The sequence below is a fragment of the Phocoena sinus genome, chromosome 19, assembly GCF_008692025.1.
Source record: "Phocoena sinus isolate mPhoSin1 chromosome 19, mPhoSin1.pri, whole genome shotgun sequence".
NCBI lineage: Eukaryota > Metazoa > Chordata > Mammalia > Artiodactyla > Phocoenidae > Phocoena > Phocoena sinus.
This window is the reverse complement of record NC_045781.1, coordinates 14,845,361-14,866,408: the sequence shown is the minus strand read 5'-3', so window position 1 is coordinate 14,866,408 and position 21,048 is coordinate 14,845,361. Positions and strand designations below refer to the sequence as shown.

At 37.6% G+C, this 21,048-nt stretch overlaps 1 protein-coding gene across 4 annotated transcripts in view; it reads left to right on the top strand.

The window, feature by feature from the left end:
* The first annotated feature begins 11,174 nt into the window (after positions 1 to 11,174).
* Positions 11,175 to 21,048, top strand: part of ZNF566 (zinc finger protein 566) — a 30,781-nt gene continuing 20,907 nt past the window's right edge. For 2 of the 4 annotated variants that reach the window (XM_032614601.1, XM_032614602.1), the window contains exon 1: positions 11,175 to 12,427. Coding sequence is in view for 2 of the 4 variants with exons in the window: in XM_032614600.1 (XP_032470491.1) it covers positions 18,400 to 18,433 (34 nt within the window). In the remaining 2 variants the exon portion in view is untranslated. Of the gene's footprint in view, positions 12,428 to 18,365; positions 18,434 to 21,048 lie in introns of those variants that run through there. The other 2 variants (XM_032614600.1, XM_032614599.1) reach the window with 1 other exon arrangement.

The window sequence follows — 21,048 nt, the reverse complement described above, 5'->3', positions numbered from 1 at the left end:
ATAATAAGTGCACAGATAGACCTAGGAGATGGTTCAAGAATCTGACTAAAGTTTGGTCAGGCAAAGAATCTTTGTCACAGGATTGTTAGCATTTGGGCAAAGCAAGACCTTGGGGTTAATTAAACTAATGTGCTATGAATGACCCAATTCAGAGACTTCTGGAGGCAAATTATACATTTTTATTAGCAGTCCAAAAGGATGCCCCAAGTAACAAGGGTTGGTAGTGGGGCAGTGGTCTCACGAAGATGCAAGCAAGGCTATACTAATAAATTATTGACTCCAGAGGGTTTTGGCCATATCCGTTGAGTTAACAGAACAAAACCTGGGGAACGTTAGCGAATAATGCTTCTTTCCCACTAATCCATTTTTCAAGAGGAGAGATTTTCCCTAAATATTCTTGGCTTCTTGCCTTACCTCTTATTTCTCTCCTGGAAAGGTGGAGCAAAATAGCTGATTAGAGAATTTATTGCTGCTTAGCTCCAAATTAACCCTTTGTTGCCCGATCTGTGAGAAGAGATCTTTCTTTTTAAACATTTTTTCTTTCACCAGCTAGCATGATGTTTAGTTTCGTCATTAGAGAGTGCTGGAGAAACAATGCAGCAGGAAGGAGTTCTTGGTTCGAGTGTGGCTCTCTCTCCAAGTTCCTGAAAATAGGCTCTCTTCTCTACTGCTTGGTTCCATAGTTTTCTCCAGTACAAAGTGCCTTTCTGGCACAGCTTTCTCCAGCATTTGGCCACCATGTTTTCTCTAGTTCTTTACTCAGTCACAGACATCATAGCCGAGCTCTTCAAACAAATGTGTCTGTGTCCCAGCCAGGGCTCTACTCCCTATGCCCTTTCTAAAGCCCTACAAATGCACACTTGGGGGACCTCATGCACCCAGCCATCTAGCAAGCCAGTACCTGGCCTTTATCAGCTGACAGCTACCAGGAGCTGTCCTGGCCCAAGCCCTTCATGGATATATGCTAGGTACCTACAAAGGGAGGCCTCTATAGCTCCACATTCCAGTAGTGTCCATAGTGATACCCCAACTCCCTGTACATGTCTATCTATCAGCTTCTGCTCATCTCACTGCCTGGTGTAAATCATATCTGGGGTCTGAGCGACTCAGCAAACTTCTCTGCTATAGTTGGTCTTTCATGAAGTATGAACTCCTCTCCTTCCAAGTTGGTCCTTCCTTAGGTACACTGCCTCAGCCCCAGAGACCCTTGAGTCCCTTTCCATCTCAACAGTATATAAAAAGAGCTCTATATAATTACTATTATTGCTTAATAATTCTTTATATTAAACTTCCCTGTTTCAGTTACTGTGTAATTTCCTGCCTTCTGATTAAACCTAGACTGCCCTGGCCCTACTTCTTTTCTCTTCTGCTGTGGAATCTGCCTGTCTGCATAGAGCACAAAGCATGCATTCCCTAGGCCACGCCTTGGGACTGGGTATTAAGAGCCTGTTTTTTCCACTGCCATGATTTACTAAGCCAGTCTATTTATTTCTGGAGTCCAGTCATGAATCTCATTGGACTCCCACATAAACCATCCTCCAATTTGCCTTTATCTACAATAAAGGCAATATTTAGCTTCCATATGTCTTAACACTTTGTCCCAAATCTCAGTTAAATAACAATTCATGGGAGGAAATGGGGTGATATATACTTGGCCTCTTCAGAAGACCCAGCACACAATGTCACATGATATAAAAATGTTACAGACTATCCCATGCTTTTATGATCTTGCTTATAGTAATTTCCATAAATAGCTTTTGGGAGGAGAAAAATCCAGACTTGCCACAACATGATCTATAAGAATGAATGAGAAAGTTTCTATTAGGCAGCAGTGGGATGGACAGAACTGGAAGTGTTAAGAGAGAGGACTGAAAATGATTAGTGAGCATTTCCTACTATACTCAAGCCTCCAGTCCGGTTGTCACACCCACATTTTGCTCACTCACTCAGCCCCCTCAAAAGGTAGACTCAGATTAAGAAGCCAGTGGAGGTTTGAGTTCAAGATGTTGACATAAGAGGCCCTTTAATATACAACCTCCCACAGACACACCAAATCTACAGCCACCTATGGAATAATTCCCTCTGAAAGAAATCCAGAAATGAGCTGAGTGACTCCTACATATCAGGAAAATGAGAAAAAATCCACAGTGAAACAGGTAGGAAAGTCTGAGACACAAACTCGCCATAAAACCCACTGCTGGCACAGTGACACACAGTCAAGAGAGAACCCAACTCCCAGCTTCTCCCTGAGGGGTAAAAGGTTTGGACCACATATCTGGCACCCTAACTTTTAAGAATTCCACCTGAGAGACAGACCCCCAAAATATCTAGCTCTGTAAGCCAATGAGATGTGTCCACAAGACTCACAAGGCTATAGTGAACTAAGAAACAGTTCTTAACAGTCTTGTGAAGAATCACTGTGGCTATTCTCCCAGGACTTGGCGCAGAAACAGCAGACTAATTTTGTCTTTTAACCTTCATACTAGATTTATAAGTGATTAACCCACCACCATTACAACACTAGATTATTCTGGACTTAACTAAATAGTTACTTTTACCAGTGAGATTTATACTTTCGTATGTTTTCCTGTTACTAATTAGCACCCTTTCTTTCATCTTAAAGAAGTTGGTCAGACAGTAGCTTTTAAAGTATGCAAATATATACTTCGCTGGTGGTCCACTGGTTAAGACTCTGTGCTTCCATTGCAGGGGGCATGGGTTCAATCCCTGGTCAGGGAACTAAAGACCCTGCATGCCCCGTGGTATGGCCAAAAAATTAAAATTAAAAAAAAACGTATGCAGATATATCTCTTCTGGGGAAGACTAGGAGATGGCTGTTTCTGTCTGCTCCCTCTGTATTAGCCCCTGGAAGAATAGCCAGTTAAGAACTGCTTAGTTTTGTTTTGGTTTTTTCTACCATCCCGTTGAACCCATGAACACAAGCACCACTGGCCACCACAGTCAGGCTATAAGGAATGTGTCCTCTGGACAGCAGCCACCATAACCAGGGGGCCAGACTTGTGCACAAGCTCCTTTCATGAAGACTCCAGCATGCAGACACAGAGGGAGAGCATAAAGATGGGGCCAACTGGTGTCCTGGTCTCTGGGGAGAATTGCAGTTAGCCCCTATATATGTGTTAAATTAGCAGCATACCCCTCAGGCCGCAGCTTTTAAGATGAGCAAATAGACCTCTTTCACTGAAAGACTGGAGTTTCAAATAAACAACCTAACTTCACACCTCAAGAAACCAGAAGAAGAAGAACAAATTAAGCCCAAAGTTAACAGAAAGAAGGAAATAATAAAGATCAGAGTAAATAAATAAAGACCAGAAAAACAATAGGAAATATCAACAAAACCAATAGCTGATTTTTCAAAACCATAACCAAAATTGACAAACCTTTAGCTATACAAAGAAAAAAAGAGAGAAGACTCAAATAAATAAATAATAGAGATGTTCCAACTGATACTACAGAAATACATAGGATAATAAGAGACTGCTATGAATATGCCAACAAGTGAGATAATCTAGAAGAAGTGAACAAATTCCTAGAAACACACAACCTACCCAGACTGTACTGGGGGGCTTCCCTAGTTGCGCAGTGGTTAAGAATCCGCCTGCCAATGCAGGGGACACAGGTTCTGGTCCAGGAAGATCCCACATGCCGCAGAGCAACTAAGCCCGTGTGCCACAACTACTGAGCCTGGGCTCTAGAGCCCATGAGCCACAACTACTGAAGCCTGCGTGCCACAACTACTGAAGCCTGCATGCCTAGACCCTGTACTCTGCAACAAGAGAAGCCACCACAATGAGAAGCCCTCTCACAGCAACGAAGAGTAGCCCCCACTCGCCTCAACTAGAGAAAGCCTGTGCACAGCAACGAAGACAGAATGCAGCCAATAAATAAATAAATAAAATCTATAAAAAGACTATATTAGGAAGCAATAGAAAATCTGAACAGGCCAATAATGAGTAAAAAAAGTGAATCTGTTATTAAAAACCTCCCAACACAGAGAACCCCAGGACCAGATGGTTTCACCGGCAAATTCTACCAAACATTTAAAGAATTAATGTCAATTGTTCTCAAACTCTTCCCAAAAACTGAAGAGGAGGAACATTTCCAAACTCATTTTACCACATCAGCATTAACCTGATACCAAAGCCAGAAAAGGACAAAAAAGAAAACTATAGATCAATATCCCTGATGAATGTAAATGCAAAACTTCTCAACAAAATATTAGTAAACTGAATTCAAGAACACATTAAAGGATTAAACATCATGACCAAGTGGAATTTATCCCTTGAATGGAAGGATGGTTCAACATTCAGTAGTCAATAAATATGATACTCCACAGTAATAGAATAAAAGGTTAAAATCACATGATCATCTCAATAGATGTAGAAAAATCATCTGACAAAATACAATGTCCTTTCATGATAAAAACTCTCAAGAGGGGGCTTCCCTGGTGGTGCAGTGGTTAAGAATCTGCCTGCCAATGTGGGAGACACGGGTTTGAGCCTTGGTCCAGGAAGATCCCACATGCCGTGGAGCAACTTATCCTGTGTGCCACAACTACTGAGCCTGTGTTCTACCACCCATGAGCCACAACTACTGAGCCTGCAGGCCACAACTACTGAAGCCTGTGCTCCTGGAGCCCATGCTCTGCAACAAGAGAAGCCACCACAATGAGCAGCTTGCGCACCGCAATGAAGAGTAGCCACCACTCGCCACAACTAGAGAACGCCCACGGGCAGCAATGAAGACCCAACGCAGCCAAAAATAAATAAATTAATAAATAAATAAAATTTAAAAAATATGTTAAAACCCTCAAGAGATTGGGTATAGAGGGACTATACCTCAACATAATAAAGGACATATATGACAAAACCACAGCTAACATCATACTCCACAGTGAAAAATTCAAAGTTTTCCCCTATGATCAGGAACAAGACAAGGATGCCCACTCTCACGACTTCTATTCAATACAGTACTGGAAGTCCTAGCTAGAGCAATTAGGTAAGACAAAGAAATAAAAGGCATACAAGTCAGAAAAATAGTAGTAAAAGGGTTTATTTGTAGATTATATGATTTCTATATATAGAAAATCCCAGACTCAACCAAAAAAACTGTTGGTACTAATCAATAAAGTTGCAGGGTATAAAATCAACAAACAGAAATCAGTTGCATTTCTATACAACATCCACGAAATATTTGAAAAAGAAATATCCCATTCACAATAGTATCAAAACCAATAAATACCTAGAAGTAAATTTAACCAAGGAAGTGAAAGATCTCTACAATAAAAACTATAAGACTTTGTTGAAAGAAATTGAAGAATACACAAACAAATGGAAAGACATCTTGTGTTCACAGATTTGAAAAATTAATATTGTTAAAATGTCCATACTACCCAAAGCCATATATAGATTCAATGCAATCCATATCAAAATTCCAGTGGCATCTTTCACAGAAATAGAAAAAACAATCCTAAATTTTGTAGGGAATCACAAAAGACCCCAAATTGTCAACACAATACAAGAAAGAAGAACAAATCCAGAGACATCATACCCCCTGATTTCAAACTATACTACAAAGCTATAGTATAAAACAGTTATGCTAGTGACATAAAGAGAGATACATAGTCCAGTGGAACAGAATAGAGAGCACAGAATTAAACCCCAACATATATGGTCAACTAATATTCAACAAGGGAGCCAAGCACCCTTGGTTTGGAGTGGGGAAAAGGATAGTGTCTTCAACAGATGGTATCGGGAAAACTAGATAACCACATGTGGAAAAATGAAATTGGATCTCTGTCATACATTACTAACAAAAATTAACTAGAAGTGAATGGAAGACTTAAACATAAGACTTGATACAATAAAGTGCCTAGAAGAAAACATGTAGAAGAGGCTCCTCAACACTGGTCTTGGTAATCAGTTTTTTGGATAGGACACCAAAAGCAAAGGCAACAAGCAAAAACCAACAAGTGGGACCACATCAAACTTAAAAGCTTCTGCATAGCAAAAGAAACAAACAAAATGAACAGCAACCTAAAGAATGGGAGAAAATATCTGCAAATTATATATCTGATAAGGGGTTAATATCCAAAATATATAAGGAATTCATACTACTCAATAGCAAATAAAACAAACCCATCTGATTAAAGAAATGGGCAGAGGAACTACATAGACATTTTTATAAAGAAGGAATCCAAATGGTTAACAGGTACCTGAAAAGATGCTCAACACCACTAAACATCAGGAAAATGCAAATGAAAACCACATTGACACATCACCTCACACTTGTTACAATGGCTATCATAAAGAAGACAAGAGATAACAAGTGTTGACAAGGATGTGGAGAAAGGAACCTCTTACACACTGTTGGTAGAAATATAAATTTGTTCAGCCACTAAGGAAAACAATATGGAAGTTCCTCAAAAAGTTAAAAATAGGGCTTCCCTTGTGGCGCAGTGGTTGAGAGTCCGCCTGCCATGCAGGGGACACAGGTTTGTGCCCAGGTCCGGGAAGATCCCACATGCCGCGGAGCGGCTGGGCCCGTGAGCCATGGCCGCTGAGCCTGCGCATCCGGAGCCTGTGCTCCGCAGCAGGAGAGGCCACAACAGTGAGAGGCCCATGAACCGCAAAAAAAAAAAAAAAAAAAGTTAAAAACAGAACTACTATATGATCCAACAATCCCACTTCTGGGTATATACCCAAAGATAATGGAAACAGGATACTGAAGAGATATATACACTCCCATGTTTATTGCATCGTTATTCACAATAGCCAAGGGGTATGGAAACAACCTAATTTCTCTTCAACAGTGAATGGATAAAAAAGATGTGATATATGTATATATATATATATATATATATACACACACACATATATATATACACACATAAACACACAGTGGAATATTATTCAGCCATGAGAAAGAAGGAAATCCTATCATTTTCACAACATGGATGGACCTCGAGGACTTTATGCTAAGCGAGAAAAATCAGGGAGAAAAAGACAAATACTGTATGTTATCACTTATATATGGAATCTAAAAAAAGCCAAATTCATAAGAACAAAGAGTAAAATGGTGGTTACCAGGGGCTGGGGGCATAGGAGAGACATTAAAGATACAAACTTGCAACTAGTAGATAAATAAGTCCTGGTGATCACTGGATCACCATTAGCACAGTACATAGCACAGTACAGTGATTATATGCAACAAATTTGTATTATAAACATCACACCAGCTAACAGACTAGCTCTTAATAATTCCCACCACAAAAACGAAATGATAATTATGTGACATGATAGAGGTGCTATCTAATGCAACAATGGCAATCATATTGCAATATATGAATGTATCAAATCATCATGTTGTATACCTTAAACTTACACAATGTTATATATCAAATATAATTCAATGTAAAAAAGAAATTAAATTCATAGTTTAAAAATTCCAAAAAGAGAAAATTCCAACCCAGATGGTTTTGCTATTGAAGTCCACCAAATAGTTAAAGAATACATAATGGGAATTCTGCATAATCTCTTCCAAAAAAACAGAAGGGAAAATGTCCTAACTCATTTTATGAGGCTAGCATTACTCTGATACCAAAACCAGACAAAGACAGCACCAAAAAAAAAAAAGTAAAAGTACAGACCAATACCCTTGTTAACATAGACACAAATCTGCTCAACAAAAAGTTAGCAAATCACAACTAGCAATACAGTATGTATCACAAGCAAGTTGGGTTTATCCCAGGAATGCAAAGCTGGTTTAATATTCAGAAATCAATTAATGTAATCCACCATATTAAACTAAAAAAAAGAAAAACCATATGATCATATCAACTTATGCAGAAAAAGCATTTGACAAAATTTAAGGTCTATTCATAATAGAAACTCTCAACAACCTAGGAGTAGAAATGACTTTTCTTAACCTAATAGAGGACCTAACACTAGTGGTTAAAGATTGAATGCCTTCTCTCCCAGATCAGGGATAAGACAATGATGTCCACTCTCATTGCTCCTATTCAACATCATACTGGATGTCCTAGCCAGTGAAATAATAATAATACCCCAAAGTCCACTGCAGCACTATTTACAATAACCAGGACATGGAAACAACCTAGATGTCCATCAACAGAGGAATGGATAAAGATGATGTGATACATATATACAACGGAATATTACTCAGCCACAAAAAGGAACAAAATTGGGTCATTTGTAGAGATGTGGGTGGATCGAGAGTCTGTCATACAGAGTGAAGTAAGTCAGAAAGAGAAAAACAAATATTGTATATTAACACATATATGTGGAATCTAGAAACATGGTACAGATGAACCTACTTTCAGGGCAGGAATAGAGATGCACAAGTAGAGAATGGACATGTGGACACAGGGGGGAAAGGGAGGGTGGGACGAATTGGGAGATTAGGATTGACATATATACACTACCATGTGTAAATAGATAGCTAGTGGGAACCTGCTATAAAGCACAGGAAGCTCAATTTGGTGCTCTGTGATGACCTAGATGGGTGGGATGGGGGGGTGGGAGAGAGGTCCAAGAGGGAGGGGATATATGCATATATATAGCTGATTCACTTCATTGTACAACAGAAACTAACACAACATTGTCAAGCAATTATACTCCAATAATAATAATAATGATAATAATAACAACAATGATAACAATATGAAGAAGGAGAAGGAGAAGAAGCAGCAGAAACAGAAGCAGCATACTGTGGAACACAGTACGGTGGTTCATCAAAAAACTTAAACATTTAATTACCATATGATCCAGTAATTCCACTTCTAGGTATACCCACCAATTAATTGAAAGCAGGGTTTCAAAGAGATGTTTGTATACCATGTTCACAGCAGTATTACTCACAACAACCAGAAGATGGAAACAACCCACATGTCCTTCAAGAGATAAACGGATAAACAAAATATGGTATAAACATACAACGAAATATTATTCAGCCTTCAAAAGGAATGAAATTCTGATACAGGCTACAACATGGGTGAACCACGAAAGCATTTATACTAAGTTAAATAAGCCAGGCACAAAAGAACAAATATTGTATGGTTCTACTTACATGAGGTACCTAGAATAGTCAGATTCATAGAGACAGAAAGTAGTATAGTGGTTACCAGAAGGGAGGGGTGATCACTAATTATTGTTTCGTGTGTACAGAGTTTCAGGTTAGGATGATGAAAAAGTTCTGGAGATGGATAGTGGTGGTGGTTGGACAACAATGTGAATGTACTAATGCCACTAAACTATACATTTAAAAATGATTAAAATGGTAAATTTTATCTTATGCATAATTTATCACATACACAAAAAAGATAGGCCTAGCATGGAAACAAATCTGTTGGTCATGAGCCAGTAAATGTTGATGAAGCCATCGTAGTGGGATATAGTTGCTCAAAAAGAAAAAAATTACAGATTAAGAGAAGATGGTCAATAACAGAATCCTGACTTTAAGAAGGCCAAGTGGAAAACAATTCACTAATGTTTTTGTTGCTGTTATTTTTGTTTTAGTCATCAGAGGATTAGAATTAGAAAAATGAAAGAGAAGTTTGAAGGAAGTCAAGGAAATTGTCAAGAATGGGGTTGTGATACCTTTCTGAAAAGAAATGTGATGAACACAAAAATCTTGGATATGCATCATCATAACTAGATCTGTAGGATAAAATCCCAGAGGTGGGATTGCTCAGTCAAAGGATAAATGCGATTGGAATTTTGAAAGATGCTGCCAAATTGCCTTCCAAATAGTTTGTACCAATCGGCAGTCCCTCTAACAAGGTAAGTTTTTAAATTTGGGGAATATTTGCCATTCAAGTCTATAAGAAACAGTATCTCTACATAGTTTTAATGGCATTTATCTTCTTATGAATGAGGTTGAGTGTATTTTTGCATACTTGAGAACAATATGTAGACTCTGTTCTGAGTATTTTTTGTTAATCTCGTTCTGTTTTTATTGGGTTGTTAGTCTTTTTTGTTTAATCAATTTTTTTGAGTGCTCCTTATATACTAGGGAGATTAGCTATTTGTAACAAAAAATGCAAATTTTTTCCATCTTGTCACTTTAACTTTTTTTTTTTCATGTAGTAGCAATGATCAATCTTTTACATCTTGATTTTGGGATTTTGAAGTTGGGAAGGCCTTCCTCATTCCATGGTTATAAATTAATTTAAGTTTTCAGTCTTTGTAATTTATTTATTTTTTTGTTTAAGTTTTAAGTTTTGACCCATTTGGAGTTAACTCTGGATTCAGTACATGGCATAATCTATTTTCTTTTTTCCAGAAAGGCTACCAAATTGTTCCTATTACCATTATTGAAAAGTTCATTTTTTCCAACTGATTTGAGATGCCCCATTCACCAGACACTACAATTCTTTATTTGGTTCCATTTTTGATACTCTGTTCTGTTCCACTGGTCTGTCCAGTCAGATAACTAGCCCGCATTATTTCAAATCTTGAAGTTTTAGGGTATCTTTTGTGATCTGGTAAGACTAGCCCCAACTACCTCCCACTGCCTTTTTTTCCCCCAGATATACTGTCTATTCCTACCTTTGTCATTCCACTTGAACTTTAGAATAAGCCCTATTTAGAAAAATATATTATTTTCAATGGGATCATATTAAATTCATAAATTAATTTTAAATGACATGTTGATGATGTTAAAGATTTCTATTCAAGAATATGGTATAACTTTTCATTTGTTAATTCTTTGTGTCCTTCATAGTGTTTAAGTTTTTTATGTAGGTTTTATTTATTTATTGCTAAGATAATTCTTAAGCATTTTCCTATTCCAAGGTTTTGTTTGTACATATGAAGTTTATTTACACGAATTTTATACCCAACAACCTTATTTTCCCCTTTTATTTAAAACTACATTAAAAGTAACTGTAGTAAAATTCTTGGAGAAAGTATCTTTGCAATTAGAAGCAATTTATTTCTACACCTACCAAAATCCACCTGGCCTGGGGGTGGGGGGTAACCCGGAAAAAAAATTTAGTAAATCCATTGATCTGACTAGGCTCCTTGAAGAACTTTAAACTTAAATTCCTTGATCTCTCTAGACCATGGTGTTTTCATCAGAAAATGGGACTAACACTCCCGACTTTCTTTTTAACGAAAGCGCTGTTTTTATTTCTATTCCATGATTGACGCTTCTGGTTTTACATAAAAGTCAAGCTTTCAATAATTTATTAGCTCAGTTACGTAACCTTTCTCCCATCAAATCTAAAAAAAAAAAGAGAGAGAAAATGCTTCCAGATCTATCCTTCTTGTTATTGTTTTCCAATGAGGCTCAGGGATTATTTTCCAATATACAATCCCAGTCATACATACGGTGATACTCATTTAAATTATCAATGACACAGACACACACATACAATTCTGTTCCTGCCCCTCTCTACTACCCCCAACACCCTAAGTCACACACATCCGGGCTTTCGTTACTTTGCCTCCTGCACAACCTGCCTCACCGCCCCCTCATTCTCCTCACGCCCCGACTACCACCGAGAAATCAGTAAGTAGCACAGAACAGCATCAACCCCCTTCGCAGCATCGGAAACGCATCCCGTTTTGTTTACCCCTCCCTGTTTCACGTTTAGCGATTCCTCCCCCTTCAACCTCCCCAATATCTTTGCAGGTTCCTGGTTTCCTCCCCTTTGTCCTCCCTGACTAGATTTGGGTCTCAGAAGCTCAGGTCCCAAAAGCCCTCTGCACCGAGGAACCCACAAACCAAACTCATGCCCGAAAAGCCAAAACGGCGACCCAGGATGCCTACGCACTCCTTGGGCGCAGTGACACTCCCAGAAGTCTCCGGGGTGTGACCAAGCGCAGGCTATGAAGAATCAAGACGAATTTCAAACGACCCATCCACCGCTTTTCCTGCTCCCTGACTACATTTCCCAGAAGGCTCGCCTGTGCAAATTATCTCCCTTTGCGGACTAGTTCTTTTCTTCCAGAGCCTGTTCAACTCCAGGGGATAGTAGGGCGGGCCCGGAAAGTCCACTTTCAAACGCTTCAGAGTGAGCTTCTTTGGGAGTCACGGCCCGAGGCTGAGCCAGGCTCCGTGAGGCCTCCGATGCGCGGTTTGATGACGGAATGCAATCCTTTCGGCTGGGTCGCAGCTGAGCTCTGAGAGGAATCCGAGCGGCCGGCGGTCATCTTGCTCACCGCTGCGACGTCTCTGACTACACTTCCCAGAGGACTTCTCGGCAAGAACGTTATTCTCGCTTGAATTCAGCCTCAAAGTCACGCGCTGGCGGGACCCTCAGGTCTGCACGGGTGACTGTTCCAGTCCTGTGGAAGGTTGTGCTGCTTTGGAAGCTTGGAAGACCTGAAGGGCGGAACCAGAGGAGAGGGCGGGACCGGAGCCTCGGCTTTGTACCGCTGAGGGGGTGAGTTTGAAATTGTGTGATTGTGTCTGTGTAGTGGTATGTGATGAATGAACGCGTGATTGTGTCTAGCTGTTCCTGTAGTGAGCGTGTGTGTGATTCCAGTGATAATCGTGTGCAGCAAATCTGAGAGCCTGTGACTGTGCTGGTGTGATGGGATGCGACCCAGTGATGTGCGTGTAATCACGTGCGGCATTGTATGTCGGGGTGTGAGGAGCTTGTGACTCGGTGGATGTGATAGCGTTTGTCCCCGTAGAGGGGTGTGACTGTGCGACTGTGGGCTGCAGAGTACACGTGGGGATACCTCTGGATACTGTGTGGTTTTAATCTGTGGTTAGTGTGACTGTGACTGTGCGACCATGTGCAGGTGTGCAGTGCCTGTGACAGTGCCGGTTGTGAATGACTGTCCTCTTGGTAAATGTGTGATTGTGCTTATGTGACCATTTGAGGCCCTGAGTATGCGACCCTCTTGTTGGGTTGTGGGTTATCTCTAGCTGTATGTCACCATGGTGATTTAAGTTTGTGTGTGATTATGTTTGTGTGACTGGCTAAATGTATGAAGTTTTTTCGCTTATGTTTACCTCTTTAAGCATTATACTGTAGTTTCCCCCCGTTTTTAAACTTTATATGAATGCTGCCATACTGTCTTTTATCTCTAACTTTGCTTATTTGTGCAACTATGTTTTTGAGAATTATGCATATTAGATCTAATAGTGGTTCATTTGTTTTCCTTGCTATATTGTATTCTATCCTTTAAAGTATACTACTATTATTCATCCCTTCTAGTAATGATGGACATTTGAGTTATTTCTAGTTTTTGACTTCATAGGCTATGCTGCCAGGAGCATTCTTTACATAGGGTACAATGCATGAGTTTACCTACCAATCGAGTTGCTAGGTCATATATCTTCCACTTAACCAAATAGTGCCAAAATATTTACAAAAGAGGGTGCCAGATTTATATTTGCACAGCAGTGTTTGAAAAATCTCATTGCTCCATGTCCCTACCAAAACATGGTTCTGATAGTTTTTTAAAACGTTTTTGTGACATATAGCACATATACAGTAAAGTACACAAATCTTCAGTATACAGCAATAAAACAGTTTCCTAGATCAACATAAAGAACTTTGCCAGCACCCCAGAAGTTTCCCTCATGCCCCTTCCCAGTTATTCCTCTCCCAGAATCAGTATTCAGAATTCTATAACCATTAATTAATTTTACCCATTCCTGAATTTCATATATAAATGGAATTATATGGCATGTGTTCTTTTATGCCTGGCTTCTTTTGTTCCACATTATGTCTATGAGATTCATCTATGTTGTTGAGTGTAATTGTACTTAGTTCTCATTACATTTCGGGGTATACTGCAATTTATTAATTGATTACACTGTTCAGGGACATTTGATATTTTCTATTTGGGGCTATTACGAATTGTGTTGCTGCTGTGGTTCTACTGTGGTTTTGGTGAACACGTAAATGCTCTTCTCTTGAGTAAATATTTAGGAGTGGAATTGCTAGATCATTGGGCAGGCATGTTTAATGGATACTACCAATATCTCATGTTGTACCAATTTACATTCCATCCAGTAATGTATGAGAGTTTCAGGTGTTCCCCATCGTTTCCATTATTTGAAATTATCAGTCTTTCAACTATTCTGGTGGATGTGTAGTGGAATTTAATCACAGTTTTAATTTGCATTTCCCTGGTGTGTAATGATGTTCAGCACCTTTTCATATCTTTACTGGCTATTTGAATATCCAATTTTTAAAAGTGTTCTCTTGTCCTTTTAATTTTTTTCATTAAAAAAACTTTTTATTTTCATATTGTAAACATAGTGCAAAGAATTCCAATATACTCTTCATTCAGGTGTTCACAGTACAATTATGAAAACCAGGAAATTTACCCTGATACAAGACGTTTGCTAATTTACAAACCTTATTTAAATTTTGCTAATTGTCTTATCAGTGCCTTGTTCTGTTCCAGAATCCAATCTAAGTTCCCAGATTGATTTAGTTGTCTTGTTTTGTTAGTCTCCTCCCATCTGACATAGTTCTTTAGTCCTTTTTATCTTTTATGACCTTGACACTTTTGAGGAGCACTGGCCAGTTATTTTGTAGAATGTCTTTCATTTGGATTTGTCTGCTGTTTCCTCGTGACTAAATTTAGACTATGCATTTTTGGCAAAAAGATCACAGAAATGATGTTGTGTTCTTCTCAATGTGTCATATCAGGAGTTATATCAGTATATCTCATTACTGGTAATGTTAACTTTGATCACTTGGTTAAAGGTGGTGTCTGCCTGGTTCCTCCTTTGTAAAATTACTGTATTCCTCTTTTTATTTAATAAGTATCTTGTGGGAAGGTGCTTTGGGACTATGCAAAAATACTGTTTCTCATTATACTTTCACTCATCAATTTTAATATCCATTGATAATTCTTTTTTTTTTTCTTGTGGTACGCGGGCCTCTCACCGCTGTGGCCTCTCCCGTTGCGGAGCACAGGCTCCGGACACGCAGGCTCAGCGGCCATGGCTCACGGGCCCATTCGCTCCACGGCATGTGGGATCCTCCCGGACCGGGGCACGAACCCGCGTACCCCGCATCGGCAGGCGGACTCTCAACCACTGCGCCACCAGGGAAGCCCCACTGATAATTCTTATCTGTAACAATTATTACTGTGATGTTTGCCTAGTGGTGATTTTCCCTTTCCATAATTCCTTCTACATTTATTAATTTAAATTCTAGTGTAAAGAAGAGTTGTCCCTTATTCCTCATATGTTTGTTCAATTATTTATTTATGAACTCATATATATATATATTATTCTATGCGTTCATAATCTATTATTGTTACATATTTTGTTGCTCAAATTGTCCCATATTTGGCCACTAGGAACTCCTTCAGTTTGACTTCTGTGTCTTTTCAACATGCCATTATTTTTTTGAGCACTGTCTTACTTTCTGGCACCAATATGTTCCAGGCTTGTATTTTTCCCTCCACTAGCCCTGGAATCAGCAATTTCTCCAAGGAGCCGTGGTTTCTTTTATTGGAGAGTGGATTTATAAACCAAGCTCTGGGCACTTGGTGTGCTCATTTCTACCTGGGTGTAATTCCTCTAGTTCCTGGCAACGGACAGAGCTAGAAAATAAGCAAATGTATATACAGACATCTCTATCTATCTATCTATCTATCTATCTTTATTTGTATATATTTAAAAACCACCAGTTCATACTCATACTTTCAATTCCAGTTCAATACCATGGGATTCTGTCAAGAACTGTGAAGTATCTGAGATTTTACCCTACTTATAAGTTAAAAGTTAGCTTGGGCAGCTTCATGGATGCTGGTAGAAGACATGAGATTTCGAGTCAGAGATGAAAGTTTGCTGCTCATGGTGGTAGAAGTAGCCAAAGTATCAGTATTTTCCTTGCACTGGTTCACTTGCACCCATAGGGTGATGCACAATACACAGGTATTTATGTGCTCCCTTGAATTTAGGGAACCTGAATCTTTTATAATGGGTAATAAGCATGCCTGGCTTTTGCTCTAGAGAGAGACTATCTCTGTCCTCCAAGGCTGTTCATTATGTAAACATCTTGCAGAAATTATCCAGAATAATAGCACTTAGTCTCTGATCTGGCAACATGTGCAGAAACATGCAAGACTCATGGAGGATTGTCTTCTTTGAGGTTTGGCCATTTCCTTATTTGTGACTCTTTTCTCCAACAGTGAGAAACCTGCTTCTTAGTATCAATAATTTTTTTACACATATCCTAGAATGTATATAAAGTAGTTGCAGAATTGCTAACCCATACTTATGTAAAAAATAAATGTACTAAGTACAGTAAAGTGTTTGTGTGCAACTTTTTTGTTCTTTAACTTAAACTTATATAGTCAAAACTGTTTCCAAAGTTACTCAATTTAGTTTTCTTCACTACCCTCTTCAGTATAGTTTTGTTACTCATTTTTCCTACATTTAGCTTTGTGTGTTACACTTTGGGTTCCTTCACATCCTGGTTGATTGTAACATGTCATAATATTTTGAGTATGAAAACATTAACATGGTTCCTGCCCACTTCTTGTACATAATCAGTCTCGTTAGTTTCTGTTTTTATCCTTCTGGTATTTCCTTTGCACAAATGAGCAGATACAGGTACTCTTTTGAATGACCTCTTTTTTTTTGCATTAAAGATAACATATTCTAGGTACTCTTTTGAACATTGCTTCTTTCACTTAATGACATATCCTGGACATTATTCTACTGCAATTCAAAGAGATACTAATAATTCTTTTTTACAGCTACATAATATTCCAGTATATGGATTTAATCATAGTTTATTCAACCACTCTCCTATTATGGGAATTTAGGTCAATATTTTACTACTAGAAATAGCGCTGCAATGAATACTTTGTATGTATGTATTTTTGTATTGCTGGAGGTGTATCTTCAGAGTAGAGTCCTAGAAGTGGGATTGCTGGGTCAAAAGGTAGGTGTGTACGCAGTTTTGTTAGGTATTGCTAAATTCTCCTTTAGAGCTGTTGTACCAGTTTTCATTCCCACTTGCAGTGTGTAAGAGTGCCTCTTTCTCCCCACAGCCTAGGAGCAGAATGTGTCCTCATGCATGCCTTTTGTTTTTACCAATCTAATACATGAAACATAGTATCTCGGTGTTGTTTTCTAATTTATTTAATTATGAATGTGCTTGAACATTTTAAAATCTTTTTTTGTGATTGCCTATTTATATCTTTCCCCATTTTTCTAGCAGTTTTTTAGCACTTTGTCTTTTAGGGTTAGTGGTTTTTTTATATCTTGAAAAGTAATCTTCGATTATTCCCAAGGTCTTGAAGATACACTCCTATGTTTTCTTTTAGAAGCTTTATAAATTTATCATTCACATTTAAGACTGTGATCCATATTGAATTAATTTTTGTGTATGGTGAGAGGTAAGGATAAAGGTTATTTTTTTTCCATTCAAGTACCCAGTTGTTGCACCACTATTTTATTGAACATACCATCCTTACCCATCTGAATTGAAAGGAGCTTTTATCATAAATCAGGTGGTATTATAAATGTGGCTCTCTTTCTGAACTGTATTCTTTTTTACTTTTTGTCTTTTGGCAGTACCACTGTCTTGAGATCTGTAGTATTAATCCTCTGACTTTTTTTCTTTTTCAAGAAATCAATTTCCTGTAGATGTTAGAATCAACTTGTTAATTCTCACCAAAAAAGAAAAATCGTTGCTGGGATTTTGTTTGTGTATCTATTTGTTAATATGGGAAGAATTGACATCAATATTGCATCTTCCAACTATTAAATATGGCTTATATGTACATTTGTTAAGGTCTTTAATTCCTCTCATCAGTTAGCTATGGTTTTCAGTGCACATCTTTTGTAGATTTATACCTGGGTATTTGCACATTTATTGTTGAAATTGTAAACAGTATTTAAATTTTGAAAAATTTCCAATTGCTGCTAAAAGTACAATTGCTTTTTGTATTTGTCCTTGTATTTAGCATCTACAAAAACACCTATTGTAGATGCTATTTATCAGGTTGAGGGAGTTCTCTTTCTCATTTGCTAAGACTTTTTTACATTAATGAGGACTGAATTTAGTTAAATGCGTTTTCTGTGTCTATGAAAGGATCAAATGTGGTATTGTTTATTATTAATCTGGTAAATTATGTTGATTTTCAAAAGTTGAACCAACCTTTTATTCCTGAAATAAACCCTACTTAGCCATAATTTATTACATTTTCCCCCCAGTGGGTTAGATTTGCTAATACTTTTTGTAGAATTTCTGCATGTGTGTTCATGAGAAATATTGGCCTATAATTTTCTTTTCTTCTAATGTCTTCATTAAGTTTTGGTGTCAGGCTTACATTAGCCTCGGATGAGTTGGGAAGAATTCCTTATGTTCTCTTTTCTATACATTGTAAGACTACAGTTAATCCTTAACTTTGGAAGAATTCACTGATGAAGCTATCTGGGCCTGAAATTTTCTTGATAGGTAAATTTTAAATTATGGAATCAATTTAACTTTTCAGCTATTCTGTTGTTTCTGTTTGTTTTGTCAGTTTTGGTATTTTTTCCAGGAATTTGTCCATTTCATCTAAGCTTTCAAACTTAAGAACATAAAGTTATTAGTATTCTCTTATTATCTTTTTAATGTCAATGCTATCTTTAATAATGTTCCCTTTTTCATTCCTGATTTTGTTTATGTTATCCCTTTCTTTTTTATCAGTGCTGTTGGTAATAGATCTTTCATTCCTCTGGGTACTATCAATAATTTTTCCTTTCTCTTTGGTTTTCAGCAGTTTGACTCTGATATACTTGGTTGTGGTTTTGCTTTTGTTTTGTGTGTTTGTTTTGTTTACCTTATCTATTATTCTTCAGGTTTGCTGAGCTTCTTGAAACTCTTGTTGAGACTTTTAATCAATTAATCTATTCAAATTTTTTAAAAATGTTTTTTAAATTGAAAAAATTTTTTTCAGATCAGTCTTCCCCATAGGCTCTTTGGTTGTTGTTTAATTTTTTATTTTAATTTTATTTATTTTTTTTATACAGCAGGTTCTTATTAGTCATCAATTTTATACACATCAGTGTATACATCTATTCAAATATTAATTCCTCTCCAATCTCTTCTCCTTCTGAGACTCCACTTAACGTTTGTGGTAGATCTTTTAACTGTGTCTCGTGTGTCCTTTATACTCCTGTTATTTTTTTTCTCCTGCACTTCATGTGGATATTTTTTGTTGGATTGTCTTTGAGTTCAGTGATCCTGTCTTCTGCTTGTCTGATCTCAAAACCATGCAATGACTTCTTTGTTTCTTTTTTTTTTTTTCTTTGTTTCTTAATTTGCCGAAATTTTATGGATTTCAATTCTGTTTAGTTTCTTCATCTTATCATCCATTTGCCTATCTTTTCCTTGGTTGCCTTTAACATTTTAATTATAGCCATTTAAAATTATTTGTTTGCCAGCTCCAGTATCTAAATTGTCTTTGGTTCTGCTGCTGTTTTCTGTTTTTATCTCCTTGCATGTCTAGTAATCTTTAATTGTATGATAGATATTGTGTCTAAAACAACCATGGGGACCAAAGCCAGCTACTACCTACTTCTAGCCTTCTCATTATATAAGAAAAATTAAACTGCTTTTCAGGTCTCTATTACTAACAGACAACTACAGTTCCTAGCATACAGGAAATTTTCAGGGTAATACTGGGAATATTTAATACATTACATTTTTTTAAATTAAAAGAGGTGTGTTATTTAGAAGAGTGCAAAATTCTCAAAAATTTTAAATCACTTATTAGATTGTAAGACTCTCTTCTGTGTAGTGGTATCTTTTGGCAGTGCTCCATGCCCCAGGTGTGGTCACATTGCAAATATTTGATGGTCTTGGCCACAGAGATTGTTGGCTTTAAAAGGGAGGAGCAGATCCTCCAGATGCAAGAATTCAGCCTGGGAGGATACCATCTGGGGCAAAGATGAAGAGGGTTGGGAATGTGACAAACATAGTATGGAGTTATTGAAGTGAGATGTTTCCTGCCCATTCTGCTTGGAAGGTACAGCACTTGAGGAAGTCCCTTTAAAATCAGGGAAAGACCAGGAAGAGAGACCAGAAAGGGGGACTTAAAAGTGAGGCGTATAGCAGAAGGAACTCTTTTCAAGTCTTTCTGGATTACTGTTGATTCTTTAGTATCAACAGTGCCCTCCACAGTCCCCCCTTCTTCTTTTAGCACAATACCTGGCATGTAAGAGGCTATGTGGTTTTTAAAAATACTAAGAACTTAGTAAGTAGTAATAATAGTTATTTAAAGGAATGCCTTCAGGTTTTAAGGAAGAGGCATTTGTGGATTACTTTGGTTTTCATTTCCTGGAATGTGCTTACCTGTGGGGGAATGCAGTGAGTAACTAGGGGTAGAAGTAGCCATTAAATAATTTATAACATGATACCATGGTGTTACTTCCTGAGTGGTTTTACATGAAATTATTGATAAATTGTTTGGTGATCAAGGAGCTTGGTATATATAGAGGATGCTCACTGCCCTTTACACTTTTATAATGCTCAGTTTATTACATTCCTATATCCAATAAACAAAAAACCACAAATTTTCTTAAATATTTAAACTTCGATGACAAATTCAGTTACTCCCCTTAAACAGTTTTAGACTTCTGTTAGTATAGAAGCACACAGAATATACACAATTATTATGAATTTTATTACTATACTTATAGTCAAAAGCTATTCTAAAGCATCAGTGATGTGGGTTTAGTCCATTTCTATGTTATTTCTGTAGTTTTAAACTCCTTTATATTGTTATGCTAATTTTAGTATCTTCCCCAAATTACTGTAAATTCTGTAAAATTACTTTGTTTGCTTTTCTGGATTTCAGTTTTCTTAAGTCAAGGCTCATTAACCCCAAAAGTCTTCTCAACTAGGCAAGATTAGAGGATCTGGTTTATCAACTAGATGTTTCTTGGTCAGGACTTGGGACCTGATTGTACAATCCAAGATCATTGAAAATTGGTTTGACCAATGTATATCCAAATTAAAATGCATATGATCAACTTTTAGGAATTAATCATTCAGAATTTATATACAGGTAAAATGATATATGTACA